The sequence below is a fragment of the Tyto alba genome, unplaced genomic scaffold, assembly GCF_018691265.1.
Source record: "Tyto alba isolate M040663 unplaced genomic scaffold, T.alba_DEE_v4.0 Super-Scaffold_7, whole genome shotgun sequence".
In the NCBI taxonomy this organism is placed as follows: Eukaryota; Metazoa; Chordata; class Aves; order Strigiformes; family Tytonidae; genus Tyto; species Tyto alba.
The window spans coordinates 29,932,207-29,953,080 of record NW_024881328.1 but is presented as its reverse complement, the minus strand read 5'-3'; the positions used below and the strand labels follow the sequence as shown (position 1 = coordinate 29,953,080).

General features: G+C 43.8%; 1 protein-coding gene across 2 annotated transcripts in view; it reads left to right on the top strand.

Annotated features, from left to right (window-relative positions):
* Nucleotides 1-20,874, top strand: part of KLF7 (Kruppel like factor 7) — a 64,421-nt gene that overhangs the window by 21,173 nt on the left and 22,374 nt on the right. The window contains exon 2 of one of the 2 annotated variants that reach the window (XM_033010906.2): nt 9,085-9,697. In XM_033010906.2, the coding sequence (XP_032866797.1) occupies nt 9,085-9,697 (613 nt within the window). The remainder of the gene's footprint in view (nt 1-9,084; nt 9,698-20,874) is intronic. The other variant, XM_033010907.2, reaches the window with a different exon arrangement.

Sequence of the window (20,874 nt, the reverse complement as noted above, 5' to 3'; positions counted from 1 at the left end):
TCCATATAGACTGCCCAGAAATTAAAAAAAAAAAAAAAAAAAAAAAGGGGGGGGGGGGGGAAAGAAATAAATCCAAGTATCAGAATGTCTGAAGTTGGTGTTGTTTTTGAATTCTTCCCATATTTCCATTTGGGTCACATTGTTCCTAATAAAGTAGACAAGATTTGTAATACAAAAATAACCATCTCCATCCGTCAAAGAACATGTCAAATTCTGTTTCACGTAAGCCACAGAGTTAAATGGTGCTAATCAAGAGCAGAATTTCATGGAGTTTGAGTGCTGGCAAGGTCCTCAGCTGATGTAAACAGGAACCATGAAATCAGGGCTGCTCTGTGCTGATTTACCCCAGCTGAGAATCCGGTTGTGCTTCCCATCGCTTTGTTTCTAGGCTGAGGTTTTTTTTTTTCTTGGTACAACAGTGAAACACAAGTCTGTTGTCTCCTCTTTTCCTTACCCAGACTGGCATATTTATCACAGTAGCACATGCATCTTCTTGCTCTTCTAAGATAACAAATTGCTGAAATTATTTAAAAAAAAAAAAAAAAAAAACCCAGCAAATTTTTTTTTTTGTAAATGTGCTCGGACGGTTGCTGTGCTCACGTTAAAGTTTAAACTTCAGCCAAACAGCTCACAGCTCCCCGCGTGGTTGGAGGCAGGCTTTGGTCCTATATGTTTATTATCATTTAGACATGGTATAAATGGTCTTTATTCTTTTTTGTTCTGCCCTTATTCTACAACACATTCCCCTTTTTCCTCTTGCTTCCTGTTTCCCAGACAGGTCCCCACCTCTTCCTCCCCACAGCCAAAAATAATACAAAAGGGAACATACAAAAGGTTTTTTGAGCCGTGAGATGTGATAATGAATGGACATCATATACAGGGTAGATACAGTAGTCCCAGCACAAAAATGTCGATCACACAAAGTCAAGATGAGGAATTGCTTGTTTTTGGATTAGGACCTCAGTGTTATGCATCTTCTTGTTTAATATGTTTTTAGGTCAGAGCAGAAGAGATGACTCACAACCCAGGACTCTTATGAAACATACCATATATTGAGTGTATTGATCACATCTCCAGATTTGATTTAATAAGCTAATTGTGAAGAACTGTGCTTACAAATATGCTGTTGCCTGAGAATGCACAAACACAACTGGTATATACATTTGTGTCAGCTGCTGAGGAGGAAGTGTTAAGCTATCTCTGGATGTTAATGAAACATCTCTAAAGAATATGTTTTTTCATTCATGGTCCTATCCAGAGTAATTACAAGGAATCCAATTCTGCTGTGTAACCCCACTGCAATACTTTGTAAGGATGAATCTTAATTGAGGATCGAGACCTAAAATATTGCTCTGCTTTGTACATTCCACAGCCGTCAGCATTTGCTCTTGCATATCCATTTCCTGTGAGAAGTTTACCACACTCTGGGGCATGCTTTGAACCTGTTCCTTTGATTTCAGTGGGAGCTAGGGCTGGCAATTCAAGGAGCTAATTGTGCCTTTTTGCTATTTATAATGCTAAATTAAAGCTGCTTCCAAACCGGACGGCAACAGGTTAAATATACACTTGATGAAGTTTGGAGAAAAGTTTGCAGGGAGGACTACTAGCCAGCTCACTCAACACCATCCAAGGTTGTTATATAAATAAATGATCTCTTCAGAAAGATTTTGAAACACACTTATGTTGCATATATATCATTTCTCAAATGGTCATTGTATGGCTACTTGCCATCTGGACTGCATGGCAGCATGCAGGGCATGTGCTGGTGTACAAGCACACATGGGTTTTATCATATTTTGATAGTAGCACAATGGGCTGCCTGTGCTTTTGAATTCTTGATTTGGCTATCCTTAATCCTTTGCTGACATTGATGCTATTTTTTGTTGTTGTGACTGATTGCAGATATTTTTTCTATCTTTATTAAACAGACTAAAAAAAACAACAAAAGCCCTCCAAAGCCCTGGTTCAGTGTTTGCAGATTTCTTTCATCCTTTTTTTTTTTTTTTTTTTTTTTTTTATCTAGATGCCTATCAAATTCAGCCACGCTTAGCTGCAGTCCTTTGTTCAATATCTCACCACCAGTACATGGAAATTCTCTGTGCTTAGAGCCCATATTCCACAGATTTTTAGTGAACAAATTTGGCTTGTCCATTTAAAAGAATATTTGTTAGAGAAGATATATTTCATTGTCACTAAGTAATTTTGACTCCTTGGTTAGAGTTATGGGTTCAGACTTTTTTTCATTTGAGACATTTGTTTTACCACCCGTTTCTGCTGGTGAAAATTGATAGTTAATGGCAAAATTGGTTTTGATCCTTTGAGCTTTAGAGGCTGATGAAAGTTTTTGATAACCTTGGTTACATTGTGCGCCAGAACAACAGGAAAATGGCTTGTGTTTATATGAAGGTAGTGATTCTGTCCTTTACATAAATCCACAGAACTTTTCACATTAAAATGCATCCTTGCTGAATGTGATTGAGGCTTCCGATTTCAGCATCTTTTATGCTCTGAAGAAAAATGCTGCGGAGAATATTCAGGGAGAAAGCCATCTGGGTCGTGGTAGGAGAGTGTTCATTGAGAGTGCTGTTGTGTATGAATAACAGTGAATGGGCTGGTTTGGCTAAATAAATTTCGTTAAAGGTTCATTCTTTGGACTGAGACCAAGGGGGAAAATGAGCACAGGCCATTATTATATTGAAGAAATTTGCAAACTGAGGCTTGAGTCCTGTGTAGCATAGCCAAGAGTTAATAGACATGTCCATTGCGGACTCTTGGGGGCTGGTGAGATCCATTCAGCTCATGTTAGAGACTAACAACTAGCGACTAGCGTATGGTGAAGTTACCACAGGAAAACAAGTATTTATGTATCAGACGATCTTTGCTGACTAAGTGTGTGCCTGCTTTTTGCTCTTGGCAAAATCCTGTTTGTTGAGCAAACAGTTAACTTGATTAGCTTCGAATATACGAGGGATTAAGAACATGCATGCAGATATTTACCACAAGTTAGCTGTCAATAAGTGTCTTATTGTTGTACCTGAAAAGTGGTTTTACCTGTCTTTTTTTTCAGTGAACTATATAACAGGTAGACAAGATGTGCTGGCACATGACTAGGAGTTTTGTCTTAAAACCTTTGCGTTAGAAATTATTTGCTATTGCTTGAAACTTTTTCTTACTATTAATTCGTTTCAGACTGCGGTTTTCCCATTTCCCCAAGTGTATTTTGCAAAACTACTTATTTTAATACTAAAATTGTGTTTATTTTATGCTGTCCCAAATGTTAAGCTTCTGATGTGCTGCAGCTTTTTGACAACTAGCAACTGCCCAGTAGAAGTTGCCAAGAAGAAAAGCTGGAGGTTTTGGCAGCTGGTGAGAACAGATGACAATCTTGGAATAGATGGGCAAGAGTATTGGGTTTTGTTGTTGTTCAGGAAGTAATGAAGGCTTTCATCAGTGGGAAGAAGATGCATCTTCCAAACCTTGTTTTAGGGTTAAGAACAAAAATAGAATGGCATTTCAGGGAAGGCAGGTGAGTTTTGAATCTCTTATTCCTCTTAACTTCAGGGCTGCCCTACAACATCCAGTTCAGTATGTGCTTCTGGCATCAGCAATGCAAGTGCCACTGTAGCTCAAAGCTTTCGCTGTTCTGTTGAAGAATGAAATACTGACACCAGGCACTAGACCTGGTGCCACTGTTTGCTCTGAGCTTGAGTGAACTGTGGTGGCACTGACCTTAGAATTACTGGTTTGGATTGCCTTCAGGTTGAGGATGCTTTCTCTTCCTTTGCAGTCTTGAGATTTTCACAATTATTTAAAGTTGGAGATGAGGCCCCTTTTTTACATGACAGTGGAAAGCAATGGGGTCATAATGGAAGTTGGAATTCCACCTTCCTACTGCATGCATAATTCTGTTTTGCTCGTATAAATTATGCTGCAAAGGGAATAATTTCAAGTAGTGTAAACAGAGCTGGTAGATCAGACCTGCTTGTCAACCACATTCGACATTTTCATTCTCTGTCACAGCCTGATCTGAGTATCCAACTTCTTAATTAGGTTTTGGATAACTTCCAAGATTGGTGCTAGATGTCCAATTATATCTGCAGTAAAATGGCACTTAGAAGTAACTAGCACTTCCAGATAAGAACTTCCCATGATCTGCTAAAAAATTTCAAAATCAAGATCTTATAAAATACTAAAGCATCAATAAAACAGAGGAACCCAGTGAACATGTTGATAAGGTGTCTTCCATGACTTTCTGTCCTCAAATCATTATAAGTGTTTGGGCTTTGTTTAACCCTTTTCAGAACTTTACTGTTGCCACATTGTTCTGTCTTTGCCTATGCAAAACACCCAGGAGTTTGAGTGCTGTAAAGGCTTAATGGCATAGGCAGGTGCTTCTGAAGTGACCTGTGATTTTTGAAGATCCTGTATGTATCGGTCAAATTCTGATACACAACATGGCTGCCAATCGAGACCAGTTCTTTACAATTAATTGGAGCAAGTTTAGATTTGTACCCTGGCAGCTGAGAGTTCACTTTGGGTCATCAGTTGGAATTGGGTTTTCCAGAGCTCTCTGGATCTGAATCCAGATGCCAAACTTGCATCCCTCCAGAGGCCCCTGGCCTACAGGCACGTCTTTCCCCCATCATTCTCTAAGGGGGAGACAGAGACATCAGGTACCTACACTGCCTTGAGGCTTGGCACATTGATGGCAATGGTGATCCCAGCTACAGACTTCCTGCTGGTTGCTCTCTGGGGGAGAGTGATGAAATCAAACATCAGCATCGTGAGTGGTGACTACAGATCCTTCATATCTGGATTTTTAGTGTTATGGATTGTACTTTAACCTGGACAGCTGACAAGCACCCCAAAACTTAGGCTGTCTGAGCCAAGCTGAGTATCTATCTGCAAGTCTGGGAGGGATTGGAAAGTCTGGGGTTTGTCTTGTTGTTGCAGTTAGTAGCAAAACTCCTGATTTCTGCCGGCTGCAGAATTAGGTGAGTGCTAAGCTCTGCTGAAAACAATACACACATATCACATATCTACTATCAGAGGCACGTGCTGGGTTTCCCTTGCACCGTATGTCATAGTGGTGAGTGTACTCAGTGTGTTTTGTAAATAATCTTTACTTTCAGTAGATGAGCTTTAGATGAGCTGCAGAGGTAAGAATACAGGAAGATTAGAGGTCATACATTTCTGAATTGACAGGTGTACTGAACAATGAATTTCCCTGGATCAGTGCTTCTGTGAACTCCGAAAGGACTAACAAGAAGTACGATGTCCTTACCAGGCATAGGACAGCATTCCAGTGGGTGTCTTGTACTGTCTGAAGGATCTGGTGCTGCATGTGGAAGTGTCATGGTGTGCAGTTTCCGTGTATTCTGCTGCTGTATGTGCCCCAGAGGACTGAGGTCAACTGAGGTCATAGTATAATATGGGGAGCAAAGAGATGTTCTGAGTTACTGGTGTGTAGGTAGGAAACACACAGCATTTCTTGCAGGTGATGGAAACGTGCCTCTGCTGGGACAGTGAGCCTTTTTCCAATTGTATCCAAAATTGAAAAATTGGACTGAGGCCTTGTCAGGGTTGTCCACATACCAGACTGCTATCCTTTTCTAGCTGGCTTTGTGAAAGTACGTGGGGTCTTGTAAAGTCACATACTATTATTTGTCAGCCATGAATCATCATTTCTTTTAACTGGCTAAATTGAGGAGCAAGGTACAAGGAGAATGACCCTCGTTAATCAGAGCATATGGGTTGAAGTATTGGGTCACTTTTTATCCCTAGCCTGTGAAACCAGCTTGACAGCAAACAGCAATGTTATGGATCTTCTTCTTGTGTTCCTGAAGGGAGCCATCTTCCTTTTCCCATTGCAATTTTTGAAGTCTTTATTGCTGTAAATCCTACAGGCATTGGGTAAGAAAGTTTAATACCCACGAAGTTGCCTGCAACATAGCAACCAAAGGATAGTCAGACTTAATGTCACATGTGGCATTTATTACAGCTGTTACACAAAGCTCCCCCTCTCTTGCATGAGTGGTTAAAGAGAAGCTGAACACCCAACAGAACTTTGACAAGAGCAGCTCACTCCTGCCTTAATTATCCTTGGACCATTTTCCTACCAGGCTTGTAGTGGATGTAGATATGCAGGAGTTCACCATCACATGAATCCAGCAGTTTGGGTTCGTATCTCTGTGGATAGTGGTTAATATCCTGCTGCTCTCACAAAAAAAAAAACCTGGTAGTTTTTGACGTGCTTGCTGGTAAATAACTTTGTGGGAATGGAGACCAAAGAACTCTCCTGCCCCTCCTGATGGTCCACTGGGATGGAGTGGGGATCTTGGTGGTCTCAGCCTGACTGGTTTCTCCAGGCCAGAGCTCAAGACAATGGAATGGGCTTAGCTGGCCTGAAAACTGCTTTGCCAGGGCAGGAGTGAAGACAGCAGGCTGGTTTCAAAACCCTGCCTCACCACTCCCTGGGTGATTTGGGCAGGGAGGAGGGAAGGTCGCGTAAGGTACTTGGCAGAAGCTGGGAAGTGCATATGGGGAAAGACACTTCATTTCTGCCGGCAACTGCCTGCTCTGGCACAGGCAGCAGCAGGTAGGGCCCTGGCAGGGGGTAAGGAAAGGGCTGTGGCCATAACCCCTCACCAGGCTTTGTCTGCCATGCAGATTAGGTGGAGGGCTTTTCTGGCTCAGTGTTGCTAGGCTTTTCCCCCCTATTGACTTGGTGGAGAGGCTGAGGGGGGTGGGAGGGAGGGACTGCATTATATTGTTTCTTTGAGTTGTTTTTTTCCCCCCTCTATGGGGAGATGGGCTTGATCCACTGGTTTTGGATTTCAGAGGCAGAAGGCAAGACATGACCAGCTGGTGTCTTGAAATGGCACAGGTGCAATGGCTGCGGGAGGGGGGAGCCAGGAATAATTACAGGTTTCTGAAGCATCAGGCTTTGCCTGAAAAGGGCTCATCGAGAAACTGCTCTTTATGGAAAATTAATGGTGAAGCTGGAAAAAACTGTCAGGCCCACTATTGTTGTCATGGGGTAGTGATGCCTTAAAGGAGCAGCACCTCCTGCTCGACTCCCCTCCATGGGCAGCCCAAAGCCAGCGTGCAGCTTTCTGATTCCACAGCAGTTGAAATTTCATGTCGCCGTCATCAGATTTAATGGCCTTGAGTCTCTGTCTCTTTCTTTTTTTTTTTTTTTTTTTTTTTTTATATTTTTCCTTCCCCTTTCTACCCCTAATTTCTGATTATGCTTGCTCTTTCCTTTGGAAGCTTGTTATTTATTAGGCCCCTAAACCTGTTTCTGCCCCACTGGATGAAGGCTAACTGGGCCAGAAAGGCTAAATTACATGATGTGGAGAATTCAAAAGCATTGACTCTCCTGGTGGTGGGGGTTACTCCAGGAAGACTGTGTGGCACATTGGAAAGCTGCTCCTAAAACCTGTTAGGATTCATCTGAGGACAGACCAGATCCCCAGCTAAAGCCATTCCTCACGGTCCTAGAAATGCACTTTAAAAAGAAAATGAAAAGATTGCTAAAGGCAAGTACTAACTGATAAGTGTCCCACCTCCGGGCCTGCGTGCAGACACATTGTACATACAGTGTCATGCCTCTGAAAATAACCTGTCCAAGTCCATCTCCACAGCTCAGGTCTATAATCAGCTGTTATTTTAAAAAGAAACAACAGGTAATAGTCTGGCAAATTCTGTTGTGAACTCTGATAGTCATCCCAGCACATTGTATCTGCAACCAGCAGTGCTGCTTCCTGGGTACATAGAATAATCTTGAGTTAGCTGACAGCTCCTAGAGAACTGTGAGTGGGGCCTCTACACTCCTGTTGATGGAACCTTTGTACCCAGAGGACAGGAGTCTCTTGTCTCTGGTCATACAAAGCTTTTGTTTCTTGATCAGATGCTGAACTCTCTAGGTTGAGACATAGTTGACTCACCAGCTCCCATAGGATGAAAATTTTTGCCTAAAATCTCTTTCTTAATATCTCTAGAAGCAGTCTCTGAGATACGGTTTTTAAAAAGTATTAGTTAGAATGTTTATTTCTCCATCCTGTAAAATTGCAGCGGTGGTATTAAACCAGCTAGCCTTTCAGTCAGTGAGAAATGAAAAATAGCACTAATAAACTCCATTAAAAGCTCCTGAAACTACAGCAAATGGTTTTCTATAAACAATAAAAGTTTATAAGGTTGGTTATGGAGAACACTGGGCAACGTGATGGTGCCTGGAGGCTTTATTGGGGCTAGCTCAGGGCACCTCATAATAAGGTACATTTAAGTAGGAGGCTTACCCCATCCTTGTGCTGATGATCACTGCTGTGGAGATGCAGGAACACGTTTTTATGTGACAGCCTCTTTGACTGCAACTTCACCTACTTTTTAATAAGGTGTGTGCGTGTGTTTGTGTGCAAGCCTGATGCCCCATACACAGGAAGCCCCCTTTGACCAGATGTGCCAAAACCCCTCTAAAACAGACAGTAGGTCCCTTTTTTCTGTCACATCTTTCCTTCTCTCAGGCCCTTTAAACAAGCTGTGGTGTCACTGGAAGTTCTCTGTCTCCTATCTTAAAATGCTATGCTTCAGGATTGAGCTGTTTTAGGAACAGATTGGGCCCCAGCCAGCTACACTGAGTTAAATTTGGAGTGAAAGTTAATGTTTGTGAAGGAAGAGGAAGCAGGGTTTTTTTTTTTTATGTGGCCAGGCAATAGGGCCATTGGAATAGTTTCATATGGAAGTGACTGTTGGCCAGATCACACTTAAAACTGGGAAGGGCCTGGTGTCTATGGGACAATGTACAGACTTTCATGAAAATGTAGTGGATGCTTTCTGGTTTTCCTATCTTTACTTCTACCATAATATCTGCTACCGTACGTGGATATTTCCACACTCTGTCTCAGAGCAGCATCAAACAAGTGCCAGATCCTCATGTCTCCCAAAATGTGATCATCTCATGAGAAGATGTTGGTGTGCATGAGTGCTGTCCCTGAATTGCTCTCCTGCCCTAGGTGGGAGCTATACTGTAATCTCTCTCTAACTGTGGTTTCTCTCCCTCCCTTCTCCCTTTCCCTCCTGCAGACATGCCTGGAGTTGGAGAGATACCTTCAGACTGAACCGCGGAAGATCTCTGAGACCTTTGGTGAGGATTTGGACTGCTTCCTTCATGCCTCCTCAGCCCCAGATGCAGAGGACAATATCCGGCGGCTGGACCCCATCCTTTTACCAGTGGAGACGAGTACATGTGACAAAAGCGCCGATATGGACATTATCCTCTCACGGGACAAGCTGCTGTCTGAGACGTGCCTCAGCTTGCAGTCCACCAGCTCTTCCACAGAAGGCTACACAGCCGTCAACCAGGCCCAACTCAATGCAGTAACCTCATTAACACCCCCTTCCTCTCCGGAGCTCAGCCGCCACCTTGTAAAAACCTCACAGACTCTCTCAGCAGTGGATGGCACGGTGACGTTGAAATTGGTGGCCAAGAAAACTTCACTCAGCTCTGTGAAAGTGGGTGTAGCAACAGCGACCACGGGGACGATAAAAAGCGGGCAAAGTGACAGTGAACAAGGAGGTACAGGGGCAGAAGCATCCCCAGAAAACAAGAAGAGGGTTCATCGCTGTCAATTTAATGGGTGCCGGAAGGTTTATACAAAGAGCTCCCACTTAAAGGCTCACCAGAGGACTCACACAGGTACTTGTGTAGGATGCTTCTCTCATCTTGTCCTCCTGCCACCTAACCGTAGCCATCTCCTTTTATTGTCATTTAGAAAAGAAAAACTCTTCTGAAAGTCCAAGCTTCTATCTATAAAACAGGGCAGTGGAAAAATATGGTAGGCCAGCAAATGTACCCATTATTCAATAGAACAGAGGAGTTCACCATCTACCATTAACCTGTTGGGGTTTCATATGTCTTATGGGGCTTGATGCAGAGTAATTTTAGGATACCTAAGGGATGTAGATGTATCATTCATGTTAAAACTGTGGGCATGCTGGTTTGGGTTTTCATCACTTGCTTTCCCAAGACAACTTTAAAAATGTTAATTTTAGTCAAGTGTTAATTGCTTCAAGTAGAAAATAGTAGGTTTTAGTTGCCTTTTGTATGGGGGAAAGAGAAAAATGTATTTCAGATCTGAGATACGTGGTTTAGGAATAACGTGTGCATGAGAGAGCATGTGGGTAGATGCAGATGTGCAGGTACACAGATGTACACACCCTTGAGATACTCAGGATCTTGGACTTCTCTGGTGATAAAATACGGTGAGAACAATCAAAAGAATGACATGGAGTTTGACTGGAATAGTGTAGGTAGAGGGGAAATAAGATGTATGAAAGATATCAGGCCATTATTGTGGGTAATATTTACTAATGTTGCATATAAGCTCCACTGTGGAAGTTTCTTGAGGCACACCAAATGGGCTTAAGTTTGGCTGTTCAGGATCCCCACTCTCCTGTCATTTGTTCATAGTCTGCAGTAGCTTTTCGGCTGGTGTTCATTGGCAGTAATAGCTGTGCATTTCACACGCGTTGCTGCTTTGTTCTAAGCCTCACATGTGATGAGAGATGATAAATTCCCATTAGCACTGTCTTATCATGTGATTATTCTTGTTTCCAAAGGGATTGCTGTAATCAGTTTTCTCAATTTTACTGTAAAATGTGTGGTCTCTTACGATAACTGCACATTTAATTCACGATCTTATCATGCAGGCAGATTCCTAGAAGCGAGGTTGTTCTTGCAAGGTAGAGGATAACATGTTGGACCAGTGCAGTAAATCAAACAAATGTGTGGGTTGTTAAGAGAGCGGCATCCATCAAATACTAGGCAGCCTTGTAAAAGTTACATGGTCTGAAGTATAAATCATATTAAGACATAAAAGACATTGGTTTTGATCTTTTTATATGGGCTTTCTAGTGCTTTTACTGGGGATAGCCACCTTGCCAGGAGTGACCTCACTTGTAATCCAGTGATTTGAAAGCCAGTGAAAGTAGTGCAGTCATTTTAAAATCTGCAGCAGCATGGTTAGGAGGGTCCTCGTAGTGCCAGTGCAGCTGTGAGGCTGGCCCCTGCCGGGCTGTCTGGGGGGACATCCCAACCAAGGCTGTCCAGCAGGCCACGGGGCTCCTGGGGAGGCACAAATGCAGACCGTGAGGGCTGTCGACATGGCAGTCCTATCTGTTCAGGTGTGACCCCTGCGTTCCTCCTCAAGCTTGAAGTGATGGGTCTTACACAGCTCTTCCTGAAGTTAATCAGAAATGTGACACGATTGCCGAGGAAGGGTGAACTGGTAGAGTTTTTCTGGCTTTGTCACCCAGTAGATGGAGATGTGGACAAGGAGTCCCGAGAGAGCACTTGCAAAAACCACTACGCTTTCAACACCTCTACCCTTTGGAGTCAAAATCTTGCAAGATTTTGCATGCTTTTGAACCCAGCCTTAGGTCTGGTTGAAATATGTATCGAGGTCAAAACCTTTCCCCTTGGTAACATCAGCATTCGGTATCATATGTTTTACAATTAATCCATGATGAGAAACAGTTACGTAGATTCCTCCTGCCTTAGACTGGACATAGGGCCGTTGACGTGTATTTGTCTGCCCATCCACAGCAGTTCAACATGTGAGAAAGGCAAGTCCACCTTTGCGGGTGGATGGGGAAGACCTGTATCAGCTGATGAGACTACAGCTGCCCGGGTGCTGTGCCCACACCTTCCACTCCCAGCACCTCACCTAGTGGGTTCAGCTGCCCCTCTGATCTTGCCAGTTAAACCATCAGCGGTTTAACCAGCTCCTAAATCATTTACTGGTTTACGGGAGTTTTCCTGTTTCCATCCACCAAGTCTTAAGCAGATAACATAACTTGTTAGGAAAGCAGGAAGGCAAAAGACAAGAGGGAATACAACCTGGATGAGGAGCTCTTCTGTCTTCGCAGCTGTGTAACCACCCTGTGCCTGACCACGTCCTAGCTGTGCATAGCTGTGTAGAAAGCATGGTTTCATTTTGTGATGAGGACTGGATGCAGCCTTCTTGTTAAAATACATCTTTGATGCAGAACCTGAGAACAGGTAGGTACCTGGCTCCCATTTTTCTCTGTGGAAAGCAGATTGTCTAAATACCTTTGAACATTTACATCTTGGGAGCAATCTGAGTGAATCGAGGGGAGGGTTGTGATAGGCTTATCTAACTAGCTTATTTGAGTCCAAAGCACAATGTCATTCAGACCCCTTCATCCTGCTTAAGTGCTCTGTTCCCTTAAAAAACACTGACCATTGGATGCCTTAAATCAGAGCTGGTACAATCAAGACATTAAATCTGTTCACGCTGACCTCTGCAGTGGGTTTTGCCCTCAGGGATCTCCTGCTTCTGGTAAAAGAGAGGGGCAGAGAGGAATAGCTATGGAAATCTGGGATTGAATTATAAATGGCAGGGCTGCCTCCTTTCCCATGCATGCCTTCAGGGCTGGGGACAAGGAGCCCTTTTCTCCATCGGTGCTTTGTTTTTTTCACGCCGTGAGCCGAGTGTGCTGTGGGTTGCGAATGCACCCAGCAGTGCTGATGGCTAGTAGCCACTTGGCTTAGTCAGCGGCTGAGCCAGAGGGTCTGAAATGATTGCGAGATATTTTCCTTTGGCTGGTAGTTTGTTAGTATGTCATGCAAGAGCAGTCTGCCAGTGTGGGCTCTGTGTAAAAGGGTGTGAGTGCCCTGACAGACAAAGAGCTCTCAGTGTGGGGTTCACAGGCAAGGAGGCAGATGCGGGCTGGTCACCCAACTTGCACGTGCAAAGTCCACTTGCTGGATCAAAGGGATATACTGCAGTGCATGAAAACAAGAGAACCATGGGCCGGGGAGCAGGGGGGTGGAAGGCGGCGGAGGGAGGTTGCATTCCTTTTGTTCGTATGTAAGGCTGACCAGACAGAAGCTGGCTGGTGTTCCTCGCTGCTGCGTGATGAGCCAGGCTGGGCTGGAGGCAATACAGACTGATAGCAGCTTTCTAGATTGGAGACGATCTTCTCTTAGGGCTTTACTTTTCTGGGGAGCCCAGAGACAGTCAGACCCCACAGTGCATTTGGTGCATCCCCCACATTACTCTGCCGCATCTCATCCGTAAGAGAATCAGGACAGCGCTGTAAGGCCCATCAGCGGTTGAACTGGTTATGAAACCACCTTCTGGATGACCTTTGGAGAGGGAAAAACAATCATCTGTGTGGGAGAGAATTTAATCTGGAAGGGAAAGGGAAAAACACTGTCTGGATGGAAAGGGAAATGAAAATATTTGAATTCAAAGTAAGCTGGGGCATCTGAAGCGAAGGGTGTGTAAAGGAGCTAAGAGCAGTGGTGGGATTGACTGTCAGAGGGCAGCAAAGAAGCTACTCAGGGGAGAAATAGTGGCTGGGCCTGTAAACAGAAGGAAAAGGTGAGCTGTAGGTTTGGAAGACCATACTGCCAATGTGAGGGTGGGGTAAAAACATCTAAAGAAGGAGCCACCAGGACTGGCACAGTAATCCAACCCTAGTATATTCTCTCACAGCTATTCATGGAACAGACATCAGTGCAGCCAATGACATTTTGTCTCTTTTGAGAGACAGAAATTTTCATCTAGCCCTTACCCATGCATCGAGATGAATTGCCAATGTAATGGAGAGTAGAGAGGGAAGGAATTCAAATGAGCCAAAACCCATGTATAGTCATCAGTACTTCCTAAATTAGAAAACAGGATATTGCTGGCGAGTGTCTGGATGCAAATAAGTCTAAGGGTAAGCTGGCCCATGACCTATGGAAAGATTAGTCATGGGACATGGCTGTGTCTCCTGGATCAAAGACCTCTGCAGGAGATTCTATCTCCTGACAAAACCATTCATACCAGCCTTCCTTGCAATAATGTACAGGGTGTATGAGGTGGCGTGGGTGCTTTCTGAACAGAGATAAAGCATCACGTATCAACTGACCAGGAAATCCTTAAGATTGGGATAGTGCTAAAAAGTTACCCTTAGGGGGTTCTGCTGGGGTTTGCATTTTGTGAGTATCAGAAGGTTTTTTTTTTTTTTTCTTTACGCATCTAAAACTAGGATCTGATACAACCTAAGCTCAAGTCTGAGAAACAGCAGTTGGGCACCTCATATCTATATTTAGACTTCTAAAGCCTAAACAAGTGGGAAATACCCGTGTAAATAGATGTTATGAGTTTACATGTGATCTTAAAATACCACTTATTTAAGTGGAGTTTGTTTCACATTGTCAGGACATCTTATTTTAAATTATACAGTTCTTTAATCCAAAGTGCTGGCTTAGAGTAACTAAAACAAACAAATCCACCCTACAGGAAAACAAATTACTACATTTGCAAGAAAAAGACAAGAGACACAAGAGTATTAGAAAAAGCATTAATGAACAGAAAGGTTTTTGAGATAGGATTTAAAACAACAGAGAAGAGCTTTCCCAAAGTGTTAGAGAAGGAAGAGGGAAGCATCCAGAATTTGGAAATGATTGGAAAAGACCAAACTGAGGAGAGTAGGCTGGGTGATAGATAAACAAGATTAATACAAAGTAAAGGAATAGTAGAGAAAATAAAGACTATCTGTGCCAGTGATACCAAATGAGTAGGAAGCTGCATTGCTGTATTGTGTTAGTGTGGTAGCACACGTGAACAGAAAGGCAATGAAAAGAAATGAAAAGCAAATAGCCAAACACAGCACCAAGTCTGCAGGATGCAAGTTTTTGAATAATAACTTAGGTAAAAGCACTTGGGAGAGCAGTATAGGTAGCATAGGAGAAATGAAAGGCAAAGCCCAAGACTTTCTGTTGTACAGAGACCCGTGTCTTCATAGCGAGTCCCCAGCTCTGTGTGCAGGGCTGCAACCCAGCAAGGGGACACAGAGGGACACGGAGGATGCTGAAGCTCCTGTAGCAGCAGCTGAAGCAGGGGGTGAATTTGCCACTGGAAACGAAAGCAAGGGAATTGAGGGAGAAGAGCTGTGTGAGGAAGACCTTCATCCAGGGCTAGATTTGTTTTGGGGTACAGTTACATTGCCAAATTGGAAAGATGTATTTTGTTGTGGGGTTGGTTTTTTTTTAAGTTTTGGGGTAAAAGCATAACAATAGTTTAACAAAGCTGATTAAAATAAGCCCAACCAGAGCATGAGCTCTTTAAAACTTTCTGATTTTGAAGCCTCTTAGCCATTTGGCAAGTTTGGAGGGGAATGTTGCGATTTCACTGTAGAGAGCCAGAGCCTCTCTTCATTATTACAGTGAGAGCTTAGGCTGAGGAAACGAATTTTGTGAACCTCCCAGGTGGCAGGAGGACAGGCCCTGCCAAAAGCCACCCTTCCCTTGCCATTTAAAACACTGGTGGTGTTCATCCATTACTTAGTTGCCAATACCTGAATTCTCAGCCTGTGTTCCTGCTCCATCATTTTCCAAATAAATAGCACAGGGCATTCTTACTGTTTGGGGTTGAAAATGTAAATAGGTATTGTTTGATTGTTTGTTTGTTTGCCATGTGAGATGATTTTTGGCACAAGGGGGACGTAGAAAGTGATGTTTGCTCTCTGTTCAGCAGCTGCAGGAGGGAGAGTGTAGACTCCTCCAAGTGTTATGGCAGTCTGCCTCGGTAAGGCACAGAGGAGCTGCCATCTCTAGTTTGTCATCTAGTGTCTTCTTTATACCCATCCGACCCTGAGAACCCGTGATGCACCTGGCAAGGGTGCGAATGAAAGGGATCGCAGAGAAAGACCTGAAAAAAAGCCCACAACTTGTCTTCTGCTAATTTCCCTTTGTGTTGCTGCTGTCCCACACTGGATACAAATGGCAGGCTAATGACAAGAAGCCATGATTTTCTTGTCCATTTGTCCAAAACACTGGCATTTCTGAAGTATCTGAGGTCACACCAGGCTTCAATCAGAGATGTGTGCTCAGAGATGCTGTTTTAGGCTAAGGTGGGCTTGCTGGATGAGGAAGGCCTGAGCACGCCGGGATTGCTGAAGCGCTCTGGGCACGGAAAGCCAAGTGTGCTACCTTTCATCTCAGAAGCAGGTGCCAGGTTAGGCTCTTCCTGAGCACAGTGTGGGCTTTTGAGTCTGGGTCACATCTGGGTAAGCAGCCAGGAGCCTGGATGGACCTGTCCTAACCCAGAGCCTGCCTTTCACACCCCATACACTGTCCCGCATACCTACGTACCAGCAGCAGCAACCTGCAGGCAGGAGCAGATGAACTGCAAGGCTTCGTGGAATCTGACCTAAATACAGCAGAGGCATCCATGCCTCTGTCAAGGGTGGTGGGGTCCCAAATAAAACCATGGGCGCAATGGCATAGGTGGTGCTGACTGTATAGCACAGACCAGCTGTAGGTAGGGAGACCAGCCAGGGCTGCATTAGCACTAGGAATAATGGCTGAAAGAATTGACTTAAAGATAGGTAAAGGGCAAGCTTATAATGCAGAGAATGCAGGGTGGATGTCATGAATAAAATTGTCTCTTTCTGTTTAGCTGCTGTTTTGGAGAAAGTGTGTTTGTGTCTTCAGAAAACTTCTGTCTAACACCACTCTCAAAAGCCGGTTGGTTACCACATGTCATGCAGGGAAAGGTAATGTGCTGCAGTAGATTGAAATGAATGAGAGACAAGGATGTCAATGAGGGCAGTTTCAAAGGCTAGTGCAGCCATTTTGGAAATGGGAGGACAAAACACTTGCTTTATCCACAGTCTCTGAGAGTGACCCAAACTTTTGTGTCACTGCAGAACCAAAATCTTTCCATTGGTCAGCTTTATACATGATAAGAAGGCTAAATGAGAATTAAAAGCTGTTAAAACATTGCAGGCCAGTTCTCAGTCCCAGCAGTCCCCATTTGTAGACAGGCACCCAACTGTTGCATTGGGCAGATTTGCTCCTGAAGGTGTCCGGCCTTCAAAACCCGGGACTGAAAACTGGGACTGCAAAAACTGAATGCTAGAAAAACATTTGCAGGTGTGCTAGCTAGGCTAACGATGACAAGCATGTGTTTCAAGATAAAAGCTGATCACCAGCTGAGTTCTGAAAGAAAGGTGTTCTCACTGTATGGCAATGTGCATTCAGAGGCTTAGCAGGGATTTTTTCCTTCCTCCTGTATGTCTGGACTCTTACTGCCGACAGAGAGAACTTAATAGATCAGTTGGACAATTTTGTAATGTCATTCTAGTTTTTTATGATGACCATAAGCGATCATTAGTGCACTAGAAGCTTGTATTAGTTCTTGGAAATGTATGTTGTAAAAATATAGGCATGCACATCTGTATGTACTTTTGTTCAATATGTAACCGTTATGGTTAATTTTGCATAAACTTCCATTTGGACATCTTCTTGTTGGTCACCTGTAACTTTGCAAAGCTTTTCATTCTTCAGAGTGAATTTTCCCACATTTGGTCTTTTTCCAGTGTGGTTACTGTTTATTATTTTAGAAGTTAGAGGAAAAATATTTGGCTTTTAGAATGTGGCATGTGTGTTGGGGAGGGGCAGGGAGAAAAAAGCTGTCCTCAGTGTAACAAGTTTAGCTAAAAACTTGGCCTATGTAATGGAAAATAGTTATATCTGTGAATATCTGGGTGAAAATTAACTTGAATGAACTAAGCTATGATCTGTTGTAAACTGACTTCCATATGAGGGTGCTACATGTGATGCAATTTCATCATTAATTCTTTGCAAAACCCATAGAATCCCAAAGGTGATTCTTTTCCTGGGCTTTGTTTGGCTTTGAATGTGTGTTAGGAAATGTGTTTCATACAGAAAACCTCTTTATTTTTTTTTTCCCCGAGGATGCAGAATCACCCAGCAATAGAATTTCATAGTACATTTGTGTCCTCCCTCAGTTACACTTCTCTGGCAGCATGAATGACCTGCGTGGTTTCCAGCTGGGTGCTTGTACCTCCCTTAGAGCTAAGGGCAGGTAACCATTTGTGCCTTTCCCAAAATCCAGATGAGAAAACGTCCTAGCTGGTAAAATTAGTTATCTTCACTCACTGCTTCGTGCTCTTGAGACTGTTTGGTTCACCAGGGTTTGCTCAGCAGTGTTGCCATGACTTTTTTACTGAGCCCTGCTCAGTGTGAAGCAGCAAGGAGCTCCTGTGCCACCAGGCACAGCCTGCCACCTCCAGCCCCAGGACAGGGAGAAAGCACCAGGAAGGATGGGATCTCCCTCAGAAGCATCACATGCCTGCCACCGTGTAGGTAGCCCTGCCCTGATACCAGGGCATCCTTCACTGGGAGACCTTCCCAGTGTATTCTTTAAGCCCAAACACATGATTGCCCATCTGTTTCCACCCCCAAATCAAATCCAGTATCTGAATGAATTCAAGCATCCTGGGTCTTCTTCCGTTTTTGTTGTTGACAAAACTGGGAAACAGAAAGAAATGTGTCATTTCTGTATTGTCTCTGCCAGTCTGCATCATCTTTTTGGTCATATTTCTCTGATTTTTCAGTGGCAAAAGGCAGAAAATGAAGTGACATGTAAATGGTGAAAAACACGAGCACTGTAATGGTTTGAATAAGCAAAACCCCACATTCATTAGCAAAAATATGGAGCAAAACCACTTAAAATGTTAGCATTTGGAAAAGAGGGTGTCTGTTCCTCTTAATTTCTTTTCATCAGATCTAGTGCCTGATACATGTGTTATATTTTGCCTGGAATACCTGCCTTTATATTTTACCTGGAATTTCTGAGAAACACTTTGCCTAAAATGCAGATGTCCAAAGAGCACATCTTTGATACACTGCTTCGGATTATGTAAATATGTACCATGTCCCTTACAGGGCTGTCTTCATTGTTCACCCTCTGGGATAACTTACAAAAAACAAAGAGGAGAAATATATTTCAGGGTCCTGGAAAAATCTGACCCAATGAGCTGCTGAATTTTTTTTCTTTTTCATCTGTTCCTTCTGCCGCTTCTACTTTGCCTTGCATCTTTCAGCTCGCAGAGCTCCACTGAATCTGAAACTAAAAGCCCTTATTAGAGGAGATTTTTTTTAAAGTTCTTGCTGCTCCTCTGGGGACCAAAGTAATGGCAGCTTGAAGCAGCGGAGAATGTGTAATTAGGGCAAACAGCGATGCCTCGCATGATGGGGAGAAACAGGAGGAGAGGAGGGGAAGCGTGCAACAGCCTGGCATGCACAGGCTGTTACTAGGAGACCCCGGCACGAAATGCATGAGATGCAGGGTGCTAATGGGCCAGCCTGCCGCCTGGGTACCAGCCCGACCTGCTGCACAGCTGCTTCTGCCCTCCCGTTGCCAAGCAACTCCATCCTTATTTTTTTCTATTTTTCTTTTTTTTTTTTTTTTTTTTCTTCTTTAATTTTCCTCCCCCCCTCACTCACTTATTCTGGAGGCTTAATTGGGTAGTTTTGTTGCCGGTGTTGCTGCGGGGTGCCAGCCTGGGCCTGCCGCTCTGCTGCTGTCCCCAGGGCCCGGGGCTGGGGGAGGATTTGCTGGCAATTAATGGGGCAGAAGCGCGGGTTGTGCGCCCGGGCTGGCGCCGGTGCCCGTCCCCTGGCCCCGCTTCCCGCCAGCCAGGAGCTTCCTTCGGAGAGGAGCTGCAGGGAAGGGGTTTGAAAGAGGAGCAGCATTTTGAAGGCTTTAGCACTCTCGATGGGAGTCTTGCATAGACCCAGGGAAATAAAGCGTGGTGTTCCTCCTCAGCTTCAGTGCTTGGCATGTATGGCAATGGGCATTCGTTAAATGCGTCCTCTTGAGTAGAAAATGGAAAATTTCCATTTCTTTGAATGTTGCTACATGCTTTGCTTTTCTCTGCTTTTCAGCTAGGCAAGTGGGCTTTGTGGATGTGTGTTAGGTGCTTGTGTGTGTGTAAGACATAATGCTGCAACAATTAATTTCTTTTCATGTCCTGAATAGCTACATGCCGAAGACTGCTGCTGGCTCCGTAGCCGAGCTTTGGCAAGGCCCTTAGGGACTAATCTGGAGGGCTGAAGTTTGTAGAAAGACTGATTGGACATTGAGTTTGGTTCTTAACCTCTTTTCCCCCATCTCTAATACAGACACAATCAGAGCCATCTCTCTATAAGGGCACTGCTGACCTTTTTGGATGAAAGGAGCTGTACATCGTTCATGGAAATGTACTGCTTTTACACTTGATCATCCCTGCCCATCTAAAAATAGGTACAACCTTCTCACATTGTGTATTTCACAATCCTGTCACATTCCTCTTCTGCCCCATACTGTCTCCTGCCAGCTTTTCTCTTGTGCTTTGTCACCCTTTCAAAGGCTTTTCCATCTTTCCAGCAGGTGGCAAAACTGTGAATAAAATCCCCTTTTTTTTTTTTTCCTTTTTTCTCTTTTTGGGTAGAAAGCATTGGTGAGCCACTTAAGCACTGACCACTGCCCCCCCTTGCATTCCTTTGTAATAATAAAAATAATAATTAGGCTTTCTATTCTTCAACAAAAATCAATTAGGAGTATATTGAGGAATGAAAGGCTCAGAAAAGTATCTGAAATTGATTTTTGTAATTAGTTTTACTGGTTGATGGGTTGCACGCACATACACTTAGATGTTAGCATTGATCTCCAGAGGATGTGTGTATTAAATAGCCTGCTCTTCCTTTTTGCTAAAGAAATGAACTTATTAATCTTAAAAAGAGGGTGATGTTGTTGTGCACTGAACTGCAGCTGCTCACTAGCTTTTCTGTAACCTCACCAGCAGAGCAGCTGCCTGAGCCATGTGATGGTAACTTGCTGAATCTAGTGTGAAAGTGGGGATATTTAGCAAGCAGCAGGTTTTGGGCTACTCCTCTTCTGTGTCTCACATTTGACGAAGCGTGTGTATGTAATGAGGGAGGACAGGCACGGGTGTTAAGGAGGCCCGTCTGGTTAGATGTCATTTTTTCAGAAGTGCTTAAAACTGAAT